The sequence below is a fragment of the Triticum aestivum genome, chromosome 5A (genome assembly GCF_018294505.1).
Source record: "Triticum aestivum cultivar Chinese Spring chromosome 5A, IWGSC CS RefSeq v2.1, whole genome shotgun sequence".
Classification (NCBI taxonomy): Eukaryota; Viridiplantae; Streptophyta; class Magnoliopsida; order Poales; family Poaceae; genus Triticum; species Triticum aestivum.
Genome location: NC_057806.1, coordinates 704,810,922 through 704,829,732, shown reverse-complemented (window position 1 = coordinate 704,829,732; position 18,811 = coordinate 704,810,922). Strand labels below are relative to the sequence as shown.

Here is an 18,811-nt window from a genome sequence, read left to right as displayed (position 1 = left end):
ATTTAGTACATATAGCTCTCATGAATATATAAGTGACCAAATTAATAGAAGTTCATTATCACATTAGAAACAAAGTACATGCATAGTTCTCATTGAACAACATATAGCTCTCCAGAGCATCTAGTTAAACCACACATTGAAACTATGTAAAACCTTTCAATGCAACAACAAATGCGATCATAATCACAACAAAGGTAAAAATTGATCCAATGGCATAATGATACCAAGCCTAAGTATGAATGGCATATTTTCTAATCTTTCTAATCTTCAACCGCATTGCATCCATTTATATCTTGTGATCATCGACGACATCCGCAACATGCAACTCCAATATCATCTTCTCCTCCTCAATTTTTTTTATTTTTTCCTTCAAGTAATTGTTTTCTTCTTCAACTAAATTTAACCTCTTGACAATAGGGTCGGTTGGAATTTCCGGTTCAACTACCTCCTACATAAATAAAATCTATGTCAATTTGATGGGCATAATTGTCATAAACGATAAATGAACCAAATAGTTATAAAAGATTTTATATATATATATATATATATATATATATATATATATATATGTGTGTGTGTGTGTGTGTGTGTGTGTGTACCACATCCGAATCAGAGTCAGGACGAGGGCCGACGGGGGCGGATGCCAAAACCATCGCACTATATAATAACAAGCAATAATGAAAATAAGAAAATTAGACAAGTATCTATCTAAAGTAAGAATTTTTTTCTTTCGGAAGAAGATAAGAGGCTCACCACGGTGGTGCAGGCGACGAGATCGGCGCGGGCGATCGACGGCAGTGAGACGGGGACGGGACGTGACGGACCGCTAAACCTAGAAAAATCTCGGGGAAAATGGAGCTTGGAGGTCGAGCTTCGAGAGGAGAAAGCTTAACTAGCGTGGCTTGGGCATTTCATCGAACACCTTGTGTGCATAGGAGGTGAGCTAGAGCACCAAAATGCCCTCTCCTCGTCGGCCAGAAAAAACGAAGCACTGTGGAGTGCTCTGCTGCGGCGACGGGGTATATATAGGCAACGCATTTGTCCCGGTTCATGGCTGGAACCGGGACTAAAGCCCAGCCTTCTATCCCGATTCGAGCCAAGAACCGGGATTAATGATTGTTGGCCAGGAGCGAGGCCCATTGGTCCCGGTTCGTGCCTGGAACCGGGACAAATGGGTCCATACGAACCGGGACCAATGCCCACGAGGCCCCGGCCAGCCCCCTGGGCTCACGAACCGGGACGAATGCATCCATTGGTCCCGGTTCGTGGAAGAACCGGGACTAATGGGCTGGCCAGGGCTGAACGAAAGCCCCTTTTTCTACTAGTGTGGCCCCGTTGCAACGCACGGGCGTTCTTCTAGTTAGAAAGAAAGGCCCAGTTCTCTCGTATGTTAAAAAATGAGCAAGCGCTCGGTGCATTCCTTTGCATCGGTCCCGGATGAGGCGGTAAATTCCTAGCGCCCCCTCTTAGCATCTCCTGTTGGAGATGCCCTACGGGTTTGTTTGGTTGAGGTGGATTTCGAGGGGATCGAGGGGGATTAAATTCCCTACAAGCCAAAATCCCTTCATTCCCCCCGGCGGTTTGTTCGGTTGCAAGAGGTTTGAAGGGAATTGAAGTGGATTGGGGAGGATTAAATCCCCTACAAATCAAATTCCCCCTTATCCCCGGCAAACCTCTTCAATCCTCTCCAAGAGAGATTTGACCGATCAAGGCCTGGGGAAGGGATTAACCGAACAAGACCTACAGAAAAAGTGATATACTTCTGTCAAGTATAGACCGTCCCCTTTTTTCTCGCCGGGTCTTCCTCGTAGTTCATTCATCCCTGAATTCATGACTCATCTACGTGAGGTAGTATTCTTCCTGCTGGCTACACTATGCGGCCTGGGTAAACTATTTTTTACTCGCATCTCGATCACTTTTACCTTTTTGTTATTTCGTAATATCCAAGGTATGATAGTATGATACCCTTTAGCTTCACATGACAAGTCATTTTCTCATTACTTTACTCTTTCATTTTTCATTTTTTTATAGGCATTATGATCGTTGGATATCAATGATTGACTTGGACGATGATCTAGAAGAAGTTAAAATGAAATAAACTGAAGAATCCACATAAGCTAAATATGTCCAATGACTAAGAATTAATGGCATGGAAAAGCCATTGAAGACAGGGCAACGCCTGAAGGAAGGGAAAACAGAGGCGTCAAATCACAAGAGTAATGCTCTGGTCCCGAGCTCAGATGAACAATAAAACAAAAAAAATACATCTTTTAATATATTTTTACTGTTAGCCTGAGCTCACATGTGCTCGGGATGAGAACAACCGCATCCGTTAAACCAGCCATTTTCATGTAGCGCGAACAGGCAAAGAATCAAGTATAAACTGTCTTAATGAACTCTTACAGTGTGCTTGGCTAAGGACATCTACAGCCGGGCGCCTCAAAACAGTCTTAAGCGTCCGAGCGGGCGGACTGATCACTGACCGGTTAAAAAAACCTGACACCCGGTTGCCTCAAACGCCCAGACAATCCAACACCCCTCATATCCAGTTCAAATGTAGGGCTGATATGCCTGTCACCGACCCCACGGAGTTGCCACAAAAACTCCAATCCATGCCCTCTCCGAACATTAGCTTACTCCACTCTCCTCTCCCGCTTGGTAACATCCTCTCCCCTCTCCAAATCGAACCCAAATCCGACGACACCAGCGACATGTTGAGCTCTGGCAGCCGCTTGGACTCCGACCTCAACGTCGACAAGGAGCTGGCCTTTCGCATTGCGCTGGATCTTTCCAAGATGAACACGAGGGGCAGCTCCGGATCTACCCCGCTGCCACACCTGTGTTGGTGTAGCGTGGACGCCAGAGCTGGCCCCTCATGGCCCGCGCGCACCTCCACAAGGATTGCGCAGTCTGCGACGTACCCTTCCCCCGCCGGCCACTGCTCCGCAAGGGCAGCGGTGGGTGCAGGTGCCCGCCCCGCCAGCCCAGACACGCACGCCAGAATCGGAGGCGAGCGCCGCCCACTGCAAGCGACAGTGGGCAGGGAGATAGACGCGGTGGAGCAATCCGTGCGCTACTGCCACGGGTTGCCGGCGGAGCCCGACGAGGACACAATTAACCATCGTTCGCAGACAACGGCGGAGGTGGACGGCCGCTGCCTATGGAGGAAGAACAGGAAGGCGCTCCGGCTTGCCATTCATCAGTCGAAGCGCGACACAGTGGAGGTGGCTCGGCTGCCCAAGCTCAGGCGGCAGCATGACAGGGCCGTCCGGCAGATGAAGGGGCTCGTTCTCATCTCTAACTCCTCGTACGATGATGGCAACAACAACAGATCCACTTCTGACGACTCCGACGATCCACCACCTGCTGCGGACGCCTATAGCCGCGCCGGCGACCGGAAGGAAAGGCCCGGCGAGAAAGTGGTGATCCCGCTCCTCCTCTGTTTATAATATCGTTTTCAGTCATTTAAGTTAAGAACTTGTCCAGCGATGAACTGTGGTGATTTTTTATATGATATAAAGTGGGTTTATGTGCATTTCGTTCTCCATTTGATGCCGATTTCTTTGCATTCGTTGTTTGATCACGTAGAGTAGTTCATCACGTCAAATACGTAATACGTATATAAGGTGCCGGATATGAGGTATGTGGATGTGGAATCGATTATTTGAGACGTAACCGGCCACTGTCCACAGACGCGTCCACGGGCGTTTGAGGGCCCGGGCCCGGATTTGCTATCCGCGGTTGTATGGCAAATTATTAAGAAAACATATGTGAGACAAATATATGCATTTGCACTTCATTAGGCTTCCTATCATTTTGAGGATCTCAAGTACTCAATGGTCTCACTAGTTCAAACGAGGCACATAATGTTTATTTACATGTTTCATCATATGGAAGAAATATCTGACGATTAAAATGTCGTCAGACCGTTGATGTCCATAACGCCTGCATGTCACTAGTACACAAGGGTGCTATGAAACCCCCACAATCTCACACGATAGCGACGACCTATGTGTGATGCCACATTCTGGCGTGATCACGACGCTGAACTATACTGTGTTTCTTGCGAGAGCGCATAACAGTATCTGAATTTGGAGCAACCAACTAAAACTGAACTAGACTCATGGCCAGTCAGTTGTTATTTTCCATACTCGAGTTTTCCCTATTTGGCCATGTCAACGCAGAAAAGTACAGAGGATGCAGAAAATAAAACACTGAGGCATAGCAGCATAAAAGGACATTTTGCTGTTATAAGAAGGGATAGGGATACTCTGTTATAAAGCTAATAATGAAATACGCTGACCAAGAACTATATATATGTCTCAGATTTTATAGGTAACATCTTCCAAGTCATTGCATCAATTTTGGCTCCGACAAGGCCCAGGTAAGGATAAAGATTACATAGTTGCATCTCTGTCACTCCAAAACAAAATACGAGATGAGGATGACAAAATATAGTCTTGTATCCCCCTCACACGAAACAATCTTGTTGCATCATAAGCATGCTAGATAATCAGATGGTGGCGGAACCAGTTCACCAGAGACGAGATAAACATAGCCCTCCACATCAGGATACGCTATGAAAGTGTTGTAGATTTTCTTGGTGCAACCTCCAAATTCAAGTTCCAGTTTCAGAGACACTTTGCTAAGCATTGGCGAGGATCTGAATATCAGTTTCAAGAAATCACATTCATGATCGTCTCCAGTGAAGCCGTCGATGTGCACTTCTTCAAGACACATCAAGGAGATACTTTGGCATCTCCAATTCTTTGGCTCGTCGCAAGGACAATTTGCTGGGCATGCTTCTCTCTCCTAAAGCAAATGAAGAGTATTAACATGCATTTTTTTCTTTATGCTCCAGAGTTGAGACACTATCTCAAGGCTACCTTGTGTTTGCCGCAAGAAAATAAAATAAAATCATGTGATGTGTGTTTGCCGCAAGAAAAGAAAATAAAATCATGTAATGTGACCTCCTGCGAGAAAAGAAAGAACATGTACCGTATAATGTGTGTACCCCCCGCGAGAAGAAAGAAAATAACATGTCCGGCCGATGTAATACATATATGCCTCCATATGAAAAATAACATGTACCGTACCACGTTTGCAAGATGTAGAAGCAAGAGAGGAGAATTACCGGGTACCAGGATGATAAGTGGACTAGAAGCCTTTTCGTAGCAGCGCAAATCTGATGCCATCCAAGGAGACGCCACATAAGTGCTCCAAAAACATGCCCACGCGTTAGAAGAGTTAGATCCAACACAGAGAAGTCGATAACCAGAAGCTTCTCCATCTCCTGTGCAAACTCAACCTCTTGTGCCAAGTCCACCTCCTTTGCAAAACAAAAGAATTTCGCAGGATATGATGCATATAACGAATAAAAACCATCAAGGAGTATAAATTCTGTGGACTGGGTAAAATAGAAAAGAGACATACACTCGCAACTATAACCAAACAGAGGTGATGAGCAGAAGAGTCTTCATTTCGCCAGTAGTCGCCACCTCCCGGTCCAAAGCTGTCTGCTGTCCTCATGTCCGTGCTCTCCAGATACCAAAAACCAAAGAGAAGATTCATCTCTCGAAAAGAGCGAAACCACTCGACTTTCTTCAGCATTGGTGCCGAGATGGACACGCTGAGGTCCGTGTCGGTTTGGATGTCCAATTTCAACTGCTTAAGCATGGGTGTCAACATATGTCAATGTTACTGATGCATACCAGGTAGCCACTGACACGAAGCGTCTGCAACGACAACGAGTGGACCTTGATGTCAGATGTAGACACGCTGACGCTGAGCATGCGCAGGCGCAGGGTATCAACATCAATGATGCTGGCGCCCCCAAGGGACAGCTTCTCCAGCGCCGAGAACTCGTCGGCCGGCAGCTGTGTGAAGCAGATATTGTTGTTGCAGTTGAACTCGATTGACGTGGCACGCGGGAAGCAGGGCAGGTCTGCTTCCAAGTACATGCCAAATAGGTAACCGAAGATGAGCTCCCGCTGCGAGAACCTCGCCACGGAGTCGAGCAGTTGGCTCAAGCGACCATCATCGGCACAGTAGGTTGGAGGGATTTCGATGTCGAGCATGGCGGGCACCGAAGGTGAAGAAGCCAAGCGGGCGAGCACGGCTTCGATCTTGGCGGGCGCGACGTCGCGGAATGTGAGATCGGGGAGGCAGGTCCAGAGGTCTCGCCAGCAGCGGGAGAGGATGCTGGTGCCCGGCGCAGCGCAGGCGCGCGAGGACCAGGAGGAGCATGTCGTCCGGGAGGGCGCTGAGGCGGTCATCAGCTCCTCCGCATGGAGCACGCCGGGAGCGGACTCGACGTGGCGGCGGCGAGCGCCGGACTCGACGCCCGGAACGGAGCTCCATCACGCGAAAGCGATCGGCCTTGCCTTCACTATCCGGCGACTTGGTATCTTCCATGGATGTTCTGTACGTGAGTATAGAGGAAAAATGGTTTGGTCAAATTCAGAAGTAACGAACACTTGGATTCTCGCACGTAGGGCAAAATCGAGGTCCGATTCTCTTACCTGAGTGAAGAAAACTTTGATCCGGCCACTCCCAAGGCGATGACGAAGACGAACTCTTGGATCCGACTAGCTAGTCGCCATTTGAAATTTAGAGTGCTGCGACGAGGTGAGGAATGGGGAACGGCAGCAGGGTTTGGTTGAAGAAAAACAAGGGGAGGGAGGGAACGGAATTCGAAAATGGGTCACGGCTCGCGTCGGTCCACGGTCAAAGTTGCTTCGGGTAATTGACCACCATGAATAGCACAGTTTTCTAGCCACCAGCTGCAAGGGTATCCACGCATGTAAATCGAAAATATGTATAGTGGGGAAAAACAAAATTTAATTTAATGTACATGGTCAATGATAAGTATACTCGTTAGGAAGTTTCACAAAAAAATGAATCCATAGTATTATGAGAAGAAAATGACAAAATTGAATCAATATTCAGAAACATTGTTTATAGAAAAATAGTAAGGTCAGATTGTAATTTCGTAAAATTGATGCACTCACTACTAGAATTTGATATTTCACCCAGTTCTAAATGTTTGCCGAGTTTTTGCAGAGTTCTTTTTTTTTTTTGCACTGGGCAAAGGAATCTTTGCCGAGTTCTTTTCTTTTGAGACTCAACAAATATTTATTTATTTTTCTTTCAAATGTTCTTTCCCATTGTCTTTGCCGAGTGTCTTTTTATTGCACTCGACAAGGATTTTTGTTTTTTCTGTTTTCCACACTTTTCTTGTCTATCTTTCCTTTTGTACATTATTTGTTTCCTCTTTATTTTAATGCTCAGTTATTTCTTATTTTTTATTTTATTTTACATGACGTAAATGAATACGATCGATGCTTCATCCGTTGGCCTTGACATTTTTTCTACACTCAAGATACACTATTAGATTATCCATGTAAAAATTTGGCATCTTCCGGAGTTCACTTGCTATATTTTACGTCATTAAGTGCATTTACATATATTTAAAGGATATAATTCAAATTTGAACTGCAATTGCGTGAAAAGGTTGGCAAGACTAGGTTAGAAAATCATATTTGTGTCCTTGAGTCTAGGTTTAGGCCTTATACAGAAAAATGAAATGAATTCCAAACATGAGGGTGCCAAGACTCGACTCCAAATGTGAGTATGTTGTTTCTTTAATTCAAAAAAATACAAACAGACTCCAAAAAATATTGAAACTTGACATGGTGTCATCATAAGATCCATGTAGTGCGTGGTGGAAAATTGAGAAGGTTGCGCAAAATTTATGTCATACATTGCTTAGAAATCAAATCATCTCCAAGAAAGAAACGGGTTTCCAAACAGAACGGGTCTAGTTTGACGGCGAAGCGACCGTTGCTTTATCTGCTAGCATTGAATTTTGTTTTCCACACTCAAGATACACCATTACATGATCTATGTCAAAATTTGGTATATTTTCCAGTCCGCTTGCTATATTTAACAGTCCTACTTGGCGCGTTCAATCAGAATAGTTAACATGCCAGCAAGAATGATAAATACTATTGAAGACATGGGGTCGCCCTGACGTAGACCTTTTCGTCTGAAAGTAATGGCTTATGTCGTTATTGACTTTGATAGCCATAATACCTCCAGTAAAAAAATTGGATCCACTGGCATCATAAGCCTTTTCAAAGTCAATCTTGGAAACTACTCTACTCATGTTTGTTTGTTGTATCTCATGAACTGTCTCATGTAGGATTACTACTATGTCGATTATATGTCTTCCTTGCGTGAAAATGTTTGAGATGGTTGGACAACATGGCTGACAACCATGTTGAGCCTATTAGTAGTTGCTTTGGTGAAAATTTTGAAGCTAACATTAAGGAGACATGGGTATATATTGTTGGATCCTTCCAGACTCCTTAATTTTCGGCAAAAAAATGATCCCGCCAAAATTAAGCATGAAGATAATTGAACAACAGATCAAATTTGATGACATCCCGGAAATTCTAACAGAATTTTGCGGGGAAACCATCAGGGCTTGGAGCTTGTTATATTCCATTTGGAACACCACAACTCCCAACTCATATTTATCGAAAGGCGCCATGAAGATATCATTCTCTTCTATTTTGACTCATGGAATATCTTCTGTTCGGTTCTCGTCAAGGGTGATATTCTCTTCATCCAGTGCCCCGAAAAGAGTTTTGTAGTAATATAAGTTTTGAGCTTTGCTTGATCTTTGATCTTCCCCTCATCATTTTGGAGACTAAAAATACACTTCTTCCTATGACGGTTTGTTCGCAACGAGCGCAAGCAATAGTTCCAGCGCTCATACCATGCATGCGCAGAGATGGTCAACTATCCAGAACATTCGACGGTGTTCCATGAGAGTGCGAGCGCTCGTATTAGCTACCATACTGCGTCCTGGCGACATCAATAACACCTGAGAAGGAGTTGCGTACAAGGAGGTCCACCTGCATTGCTCGCGGTGAAGCCACTAATGTGTTCGATGAACTTGCACAAAACCATCAGCTTATTTTTAGGGGAGCAAATTTGTCAATCGAGATGCGAGTAAGAAATGTTGAATGCTTCACGAGAGGAAGATGAACATGTTTAAATTTCCAACAAGTTTTTCAGTTTGTGATCATTTTTTTATTTTGGTCATTTTCTGAAAGTTTGAACATTTTTTGATTCATGTACTTTTTTCAAATTGGTGAATATTTTTTCAAATTTGGGTCATTTTCAAATTTGTAAATATTTTTGGAATTCATGGACATTTTCATATTCACAAACATTTTTTGTATTCATAAACATATTTTAAATTAAAGAACATTCTTGGAATTGAAGGATATTTTTTCGAATTTGCGGTCATATTTCAAATTCTCTAACATTTTTTTTCATTCATGAATGTTCTTCAAACTAGTGAATATTTTTCTAATTCATGAATATGTTTTGAATCGGCAAACATTTTTTCAAATCCTTGAACATTATTTAAATTCTTGTACCTTTTTGTAAATTTTTTGATCATTCTTGGGATCCATTTTTTTCCATTTCCAACTTTTTTTAAAATTTAAATAAAACCGTCCTAAGAGTAGCGTTACAACGCCTTGGGCAATGAAGCCCGTGATCAACACGATGTCCAGTTAACCTCTGTTTTGTTGGGACGCTATGTGGCTTTCACATCACGTAATAAAACCACCATTTGGTCGATGGTTCTATATACGTCTTTGTAGCACATGCTTTGCATGCTTACACTTAATTCCATACAAATATTAATTTCAGGACATTTCAAATTTCATTATTGATTATCACAATGTTGAAAACTTATCTACTTTTTGCCCCCTACAGCAAGCAATAAAGCAATTCTATCAGTCGTCCATTGAGATATATATGAGTTATTACAATGTGAGAAGAACAATTCTCAAACTATAAATTTTATTAAAAATGAAAAATGAAACATAAACGGGTCTGCATATAATAAGTCTGGACAGATCAATTTCCATATTTGTTTTATTCCAGTATATTTTCTCATATACAACCAAAGTTTTTTTGCGAGGTATAACAAAAGTTTCTTTTCTTATTTCCAGCCCCCTTCAATATTTTTCAGAAAGGAAATGTTCATCGTTGTGTTCCATGGTTGAGACCATCTCGCTTCTTTTTCTCCATCCAAAAACTCTCTAATCATCCCATCAGATATGCATATGCGCTAACCACCATTGAATACTTCTCACGCCATCCCCAAGTCAGTCAGTATCTTATAGTACAACCAACTCTAAGAATTGTCCCAAAAGGCCAAAACATCACGTCGTTCCTTGCCAACGTGATTAGCGTGCACGCTGCCGCAGACTGCCTGTCTATTTGTATGCTCGGTTCGGCCTGCTACACACACAAATGCACAACAGTAGCAAGCAGGTGCTTGCGCTAGCCACTATACCAAGCGTGTATGATGATAAAAGGCCCCTCAGTCTTTATGTACTTTTATAAGTAAGTTCAAAAATACAGAGATAGATACAGGTAGCGCACCTGCTTGTACATGGTCCTAAGGTTCCGGCGGATCTGCTGCTCATCGGTCAAGTTGCTCTCGACGTCGACGAAGTCCAGGTCCACGACCGTGGGCGGCGCGTGCCTCGGGTTCCGCACGGGGTCGTAGAGCGGCGACGACGAATTGGCAAACTCGGACCACATCCGCATCCCCTCCGGCACGTCCCAGCTCCAGAAGGGCAGCGCGAAGTCAGGCTCGCCGAGCAGCTTGGCGGCAATGCGCTCGAAGAAGTAGAGGTACGCGCGATGGAACGGGAAGAAGAACCACGAGAAATGGATCTGCATGTCCAGCTCCGGGTTCCCCGTCTGGCGGTAGGAGCCGGTGCAGTAGGCGCAATGGACGTTGGCAATCTGGTAGAAGCTGCGCGGGTCGCTGTGCGGCAGCGCCTTCACGAGCGCGATCACGCGCTCGTACTTGGCCATGTACTCCGCACCTACCGCATGTGCTGGCCGTCGGACCCGGAGCGGCTCCGCCGGGTCCGGCAGTGTGAAGTTGATCGGCTCTGCCGCGGGCGCCGGCGGGCCGCAGTAGAAGGGCGGCAGCGCGTAGGCCCGCCGATTTTCATGCCGCCACTGGTAAGTGCATTTGGAGGAGTGGAGACGACGTAGGGATGCAGGCCGGAGACTGTGAGGAGTGCTCTCGCTAGAGAGGAGCTGCACGGGCTCATGGACACCGGGAAGCCGGTGTAGACGGCCGTGGCCACGGCGCAGACGAGAAAGATGCAGGCTGTGAGTCAGGGCCGTACCTTTAAAATCTAAGGCCGGATGCGAAATCAAAATTAGGCCCTACATTTAAAATATATAAATAAAAATATTCTGTACAAATTATTGCGAAGCTACATTTTTTCAGCAAATTCACATTTTTATCTAGAAAATACATCTTGCCAAAAAGAAAACAATAGTGAAATATCAGAAAGAACAAAAATATTAGAGTAGAAACTAATTAGAAGTCAACGCAAAAAAATAGAGGGGCGAGACGCTGCAGACCATGAACAGCAGCACCTGGGATCGGATCGCTCTAGTACTAAAAACCATGCAGTGAATGAGAAACACAAATACCGAGAGAGAAGGGGTTTTTTCCGATGTTGTCCTGGATTTTAGGGCGTGTCCTTTTCATTTATTTAGCTCTTAAAAGCCCATTAGTGCCTAATTCCTTGACCATTAGTAAAACTAATCTCCGATTTGGGGCCCCCCGGAATTTGTAGGCCCTGCTGTGAGTGGAGCACAGCAGCCTCTGCTCACCATGGCTTCAGGTGCTTGCATACGTATTACGTGTGGAGAAGGGTGTTGTATGAATGCCACATGTTGTGCTCACCAGTCCCGTGAAACCACATGACCCTTGTGGGTGTGTTTGGTTAATTAGGTTATAGTCATAACTCCGACTCCTGCCATCAAAAGGGAAAGTTAAAGCCTATGGGATGACTATCTAGCTAGTGGACAATCGTTTGGCGTGCCCAGAGTTGTATGAATTACAAAAGTATAGGGCTTATAGGACCCTGCCCAAGAAGAGTATGCCAACGATTTCTCTCAATGCTGAACTTCTTTGGACTTGGTCCAGTTGGCTACGCTGGAAGGGTGGTCAGAGTGTTGAGTTGATTTGTGTGTCGATGGATTCTCTTGACGATAGGGATCTTCATCGTGGGGCTAAACTATGCAACCTTCGTGGAGTTAAAATCTATTTACATAGCTGCGTCCTTTGATATGGGCATCGTATGATGTGCTCACACTGTACGGTCTAGTCTCGGTGAAGGTTAACATAGGTTCAACTAGTCATATGGTAGACATGTGAGACATGTTTATGCTGTGGCACTTGGTACAGGCAGTCACTGGAAGGTCCAGTTTGGTAAGCTACCTGATACCGACAGTTCAGTCATATGGTTAACATGCACGTATTGTTTTCATGTTATTGGTTGGCTCATGTGAATGGAAACTGTTTGGGTTCTGAACAATATAGATGACTGTTGGGCCCTTAGATCCCTGGGTTTCAGTTTCATAAAACACGCACGCATGCACGCACTTTGGTTTCTTGACACCACTTGATAACATAGTTGTCACAATTTGCATTGCTTTTACGCATCTCTTTTGAAGATGAAGCAGCATATAATTTGATTTATTGAAGGGTATGAGACGATGCACAACACCACCACAGCCTTATTACAGTGAGGTACGTACATACAGACGTACAGTACAGTAGGGAACGTGGTCCTCCAGAGCCTTATATGAGCTATGCTCATTCTGGATGGCATAGCGGCAGGTGAGGTGATCGGCTATCACACATACTAGAAGCAGGCATCATAAGTAGTATTTATCCCACTGATCGGCTATCTCGATATGATCGATGATTAGCCGTGTAGGTGGTAATCGTCGACTGCAGTAGCCTCCAGCAGCGACGATGAACCCCCGCGCGGGTTCTACATGCAGAATGGCTCGCGGTGGATGTCAAACTTGCAAGCAGAAGACAGCTGGGGCTCCTGCAGAGTTAACCAAATGCAGTATATGTGAACATATATAATGTGTCGAGCTCCACATTTCATTGGCTGGGTGGAGAGAAAATGTGCTGGACTCACCTCCACCCCGCTGAAGTTGGCCACCTTGCGGATGCAGCCGCCGGCGGGGCCCTGCAGGTTGCAGTTGCCGCCGCCCTCGCGCATGATGGTCCTCATGGAGGTGAGCAGGTGGCCGTAGGTGGTGCGCGGCTCGCACTCCACTGCTCTGATGAAGCTGTGCGTCATGGCGCCAACCGTCGCATCGGGTCCAGGCATCTGCACGCACGCACGCATCAGTGACATGTAAGCACGAAAGAGGCACCTAGCTTTGACATGGATGATTATCAACGCTAGCTCACCATGTTCATCTGGGTCTTTCCGTTGCTGCTGCCACTGATGAGCACGGCCTGGCCACCACTGGTGCCTTTGAAGGCGCCGTTCAGAGGGCGCTCATCCCTCCACCTCAAGCATCCGTACCTGAATTATTTTGAATTTTAGTTTAAAAAATATTTCAGCCACTACCATAATCACTGAAATTCCGTGAATTTTGGTGATTTCGGTTCGCATTTCGGCCAAAGAAAACAAATGTTCATTTGCATGTTCATTTGTAATAGCGCTGTCAAATGTTTTCTGTGGAGTAGTTAGTAGTGACTTTGTAGTTCCGAAGACATTGTGGTTCTTTTATACTCACTTCGTCCGGAAATACTTGTTATCAAAATGAATAAAAAGCGATGTATCTAGATGTATTTTAGTTCTAGATACATCCCTCTTTGTCCATTTTGATGACAAGTATTTTCGGACGGAGGGAGTATGAAATAGGAGAGAGAGCTCTCTTTATAAAAAAAATCAACCAAATATTTCGTAAGCATGAAAAATATTTTGAAATTTATTTGATGACTGGAATATTTTTATCAAGGGGTAAATATTTCGATGTCCACCAAAATTATTGAAATTCAGTGAATTTCATTGACATCTCATTCATCTCACTGGAAGTGAAACCACTCCTGATGAAGACATGAAAAAAAAACCAGCAGATAGTTTATTAGGTTTGTAGGTAGTGCTACGCGGTGTAGTCAGGAATAGATGCATGGGAATATATATGGGAGGGATAGAAGTTGTTAGTTACTGACTGCTTGGAGAAGGTGCACTGGTATGGGAGATCGAGGACGGTGGCACTGTGGCAGGCGTCGACGATGGCGTGGAGCTTGACGCCGTGCACGAGCGGGCGTACGATGGCCTGGTTGATCTCGTCGTCCAGGATGGGGCCCTGCTGGAACGAGTCCAGGGGGCAGATGGCCTCGTCCATGCCGTCACGCTCTTCGCCGCTGCAGTCAGGGACCTGCACGCCAGCGCCGGAGAACTGGAACACCAGTGAGTCGCCAGAGCTGCAACCCTGCACCAGCCAGTGCATCGCCATGCGGATGTTGTTCTTGGTCGGCTGCCTGCACGGGTCCCTCTCCTCATCTACATTGGCCGGTTCATCAACCAGCACGCGTAAGCGAAACCAGACAAGATGTTGGACTAAAAAATTCTTGGCCGGTGTTATTACCGGTGAGGATGAGGACGCAGTCGTTGGCGAAGCCGAAGTGCTCGGTGAGGAGGTACCTCATGCACTTGACGTCGTTGATGGGGCCCCTGAGCTCGCAGGCGCGAGTGTTGGTGTACTTGATCCCCACCAGCACGGCGCGCTTCTTGCCGCGGCCGCCGCCGAAGCCCGGGATGGGGCGCATCGCCGGCACCATCGCCCCGTGCCGTCAGCCACCCCCGCCGACGCGGGTAACGCAGCAGCACTGCATGCACTGGACGGCACGGGCGCCGGGCGGCGCGGCGACGCTGGCGCTGCACTGCCTGCAGCGCACCATCGTCGCCGGAGCGGGACCCCTTCCGCAGTTCATGTTCATGGCTGCCGAGCTACCTGGGTAGGTGGGTTCGTTAGCTTAGTTGAGCGCTGCTTGCTTGCTTGCACTGCCTCTGCCTCTCGCTCCTTCCCGCCCTTTATATAGAACCAGCTGGATGATGGAAGCTATGCATGTTGATACTGGTCCACTACGATTTATATATTCAAGTATTCTGTCTCAGAAAATAAAGGTTTTGTTTAGTGGAAATGGGCATATATTGTTGTCGATGGAACATTTCTGTTGGCTTTTTCAAGAGAACGCCATTTATGCTGTGCATATACTCCATACCACAAGTGGAAATGGGTATGTGATTCTTTATTGCTATTATTATTGTATGTTCTTCTTTTGTGGGATTCTTTTCTATTTATTTTGGGGCAATTGGCACATGACTTCCGTAAAATAATCAGCACATGACTGACAAACCTTTAGTAGATTCCTCGCAAAAAAAATCTATTATATTTAATGAAAGCCCTTAAGCTTAGTACAACCAAGTTTTGTGTCGTGTTAGACGAGCCTGACAGAGTGATGTGGATTTTAACTAAAGATGGTGTATTTACTGTTAATCATATCTACATGTTCTGGATTTCGTAGAGTTAATGTTTCTTATATGCAGTTGTGGAAGCTGAAACTGCCATTGAACGTGAGTTTATTCTGTGAAGAATAGGATTTCAACTAGAGACAATTTGTTCAAAATATGATGGTATGGAGTAGATTTGTGAGGGTTTTGTGCCGATCACGAAACGAGGGAGCACAACTTCTTTGCCTGACCTCTGGCTAAATATATTTGGAAATATTTCTGGAGTTGCTTTTGTGTGCTAGAGATATCAAAAAAATATGTTACATATGTTACAAAATGATCAGTTACAATTTTTATATATTCTTTTTTCCTTTTCTTTTAAGGGTTGGAACATGACTTTGTTAAATAATCAGCACATGACTATCTGCTAAACCTTTAGTAGATTCCCTCACAAAAAAAAATCAATGAAATCCCTTGAGCTTACGTAACCATTATTGTTGTGCTGCAGATGTAGACAAATTGCGGCCTATATGTGCGTAGGTTATTTCTAAGGGATGGTTGTGCAGCGATAGCGATTGTACATCGCATGTGGCTGCTAATCTGGCACCCGATCTCGAGCTCTGGGGTGATAGCCTAGGTCTGACCCGAGTTGGTTATACCTGGCAATGGCATGCTCAGACTAATTGTTCGGGGTGAAAATCTAGATTCTAACTTGGTTGGTTGAATCCCGTGACGGCAGCGCTTGAGCGTCATTCCCTCCCTGAAGGCGTTGTTGTTGAAGAACCGTGTCATCCTTGTGGCCGCATGAGATGGTTGGTGCGGATATGGCCATTGTTGTAGTTTGCCGATTGATGATCTTTCAGCTTTAGTTTTTCTCCTTTTTCCTCGCGCCCGCATAGCTTTGATATTATATGATTTTGCTATTTGTTGGCATGTTTTTTGTGTGCGTGCATTAGTGTTGGTTGTGTGCATTTTAATTATGCAGAGGCCAGATGTGTGCTCATTTTGTATCCTCTTGATGCTCCATTTAAGCCAATAAAATCCATGCTTTATTAAAAAATATGGGTAGGTTATTTAATTATGGTGGAACCAGTCAAGTGATAGACTTGGCATTGATACTTCCATTTTTCTGAATTTATTGTAGGCTTTTAGGCGTTGTTCTATATTTGAGCCCTTGTTACATGCATGGTGATACGATCTTTTGGCAGTCAGAATGTGCACAGCTTATTTGGTGCTATTGTCAAATTTTCTTTTGGAGTGGAAATAATGGTTTGTTGGAGGAGCTGATCAGCTGGAACCTGAAAAGCCAAAGAGAGATGCCCATATGCATCGAGGAAAATGAAAGGATCCAAGTTAGATGTTATTGAAAACACCAGCTACAAATGAGTGGCGGTGCACATCTGTCTGCAAATTAACTAGACTAGAATCACCACTGTAATTATTCTCAAAACGGAAATGGAAAGAGGAGAGGGAGAAGTGCCTGCAGCCGGCCGGCCCATGCTGATGATATATATTCCTCCCGATAAGAAGCAAGGCAAGGAGCTGTGAGCCGGACAAGAAGATAATACGATTCGGATTCGAGCGCCATCATTTGCTGCGCCTTTTCTTTTCATTTGGACCGGAGCCATCCAAGTTGCTAATCGAATTCACTTTCCCCTAGGCAACTGAAGTTGTTAGTGACGAATCACGCCAGCGTGCGTAAGCGCACGTACCAAACAGTGACGGATCACTCCGGTCCACTCAAATCTTGATGATTTACTGAGTTTACCAGCACCAGAAAATCTCTCAAAACTATCTCTTGAAAAACATTTGGTGAAATGGGCCACTAAGAAAGAATGGAATATTCTCACAAAACTAAATATTATCTTAGCATGCATATCAAGCATTCTCCATAAAAGCATTTTTTCGTCAGGTTGTTTTCGAACCCCTGATGGGCATTGCAATTTAGTGTAGTAGCTAAGAGCAACTCTAGCATACCCCGTAAAACACGTGAAACCGCATAATTCCAGCGAGTATGCAGACTCGGCCCAATTTTCCGGCCAGAACAGAGCCCGCATACTCGCCCGGCACGTAAAAAATTTTGGCGTGGCCCGCAAACCGCACGCCCCGACCACTGTATCTACGGTTCCGCGGCGCGTTTGCGGGTCGAAACCCTATCCCCCGCCGTCGTCGAGCCACGTAATTCCCCACCCCCTTCTCCACATTTCTCGCCGCTGGCGACCACCTCCCCCGCCTCCAGCCTCCATGTGGGGCCACATGTGGAGCTCCAGACGCGGCTCCGGCAGCAGATCCGGCGGCGAAAGCGACCCCAAGCGCGAGCAGCGCGTCCGGTCAGACGGCACGAGGAAGCGTGGGGCCCAGAAGTGGACCAACCGCGGCCTGTCGCCGCCGGCGAGCTCCCGCGTCTGTGAGACGGAGGAGTACGACCGTCAGCGAGCTTCCTTTGCCGCGTCCTTCTCCTCCACGGCGAGATCTTCGTACGCCGGGAGCTCCTCCTCTTCCGACGCGGGCCTTCTCCCCGTGAAGAGGGAGTGGTCGGAGGAGCCGGACGACTTCGAATCCGTCCCCGACAAGGAGGAGCCCAAGGAGCCCGCTCCGCTCGGCCGCCGCGGAGTCGTCGGGCCGGAAGACTTCGTCTCCGACTTCGATGCGGTTGCTGCCGCCATTGCCTAGCGGAGCGTGCGCGAGAAGGCGGAGCACCGGTGCCACGCCGAGGAGCTCGAAGACATCTAGTGGCAGCAGGCGGTCGCCGCCAACCTCGCCGCCAAGGAGAAGGACGGGGAGTGGCGCTGATACGTCTCCAACGTATCTATAATTTTTGATTGTTCCATGCTATTATATTACTTGTTTTGGATGTTTAATGGACTTTAATATAACTTTTTATATTATTTTTGGGACGAACCTACTAACCAAAGACCCAGTGCAAATTGCTGTTTTTTTGCCTATTTCAGTGTTTCGCAGAAAAGAAATATCAAACGGAATCCAAACGGAATGAAACACTCGGGAGAGTTATTTTTGGAACAAACATGATCCTGGAGAATTGGAGTTTACGTCAAGAAAGAAGCGAGGAGGCCACAAGGCAGGGAGGCGCTCCCCACCCTCGTGGGCCCCTCGCAGCTCCACCGACATACTTCTTTTTCCTATATATACTCATATACCCCGAAAACATCCAGGAGAACCACGAAACCCTATTTTCATCGCCACAACCTTCTGTATCCATGAGATCCCATCTTGGGGCCTTTTCCGCGCTCTGCCGGAGGGGGAATCGATCACAGAGGGCTTCTACATCAACACCACAGCCTCTCCGATGATGTGTGAGTAGTTTACCACAGACCTTCGGGTCCATAGTTATTAGCTAGATGACTTCTTCTCTCTTTGGATCTCAATACAAAGTTCTCCTCGATTCTCTTGGAGATCTATTC

General features: G+C 45.9%; 1 protein-coding gene and 1 pseudogene across 1 annotated transcript; both read right to left on the bottom strand.

Moving 5' to 3' along the window:
* Nucleotides 1–4,494: 4,494 nt before the first annotated feature.
* On the bottom strand, nucleotides 4,495–6,414 carry LOC123101846 (putative F-box/FBD/LRR-repeat protein At1g22000; annotated as a pseudogene).
* Nucleotides 6,415–12,568: 6,154 nt separating this feature from the next.
* Nucleotides 12,569–14,950, bottom strand: LOC123108541 (metacaspase-1). The gene is made up of 5 exons (XM_044530316.1): nucleotides 14,524–14,950; nucleotides 14,105–14,438; nucleotides 13,334–13,451; nucleotides 13,056–13,250; nucleotides 12,569–12,959 (listed from the first exon to the last, which is right to left on the bottom strand). Exons 1-5 carry the CDS (start codon nucleotides 14,714–14,716, stop codon nucleotides 12,900–12,902), a joined length of 900 nt encoding a protein of 299 aa, XP_044386251.1. The 5' UTR covers nucleotides 14,717–14,950; the 3' UTR covers nucleotides 12,569–12,899.
* Nucleotides 14,951–18,811: the final 3,861 nt, after the last annotated feature.

Bases quoted from the DNA above. Each gene is read 5' to 3' on its own strand.
- LOC123108541 (XM_044530316.1), bottom strand. From the start codon at position 14,716: ATGGTGCCGGCGATGCGCCCCATCCCGGGCTTCGGCGGCGGCCGCGGC. The intron at 13,452-14,104 runs GTCAGTAACTAA...AAAATAATTCAG, and splicing joins CAGTGCACCTTCTCCAAGCA to GTACGGATGCTTGAGGTGGA. The intron at 13,251-13,333 runs GTGAGCTAGCGT...GCGTGCGTGCAG, and splicing joins GAAAGACCCAGATGAACATG to ATGCCTGGACCCGATGCGAC.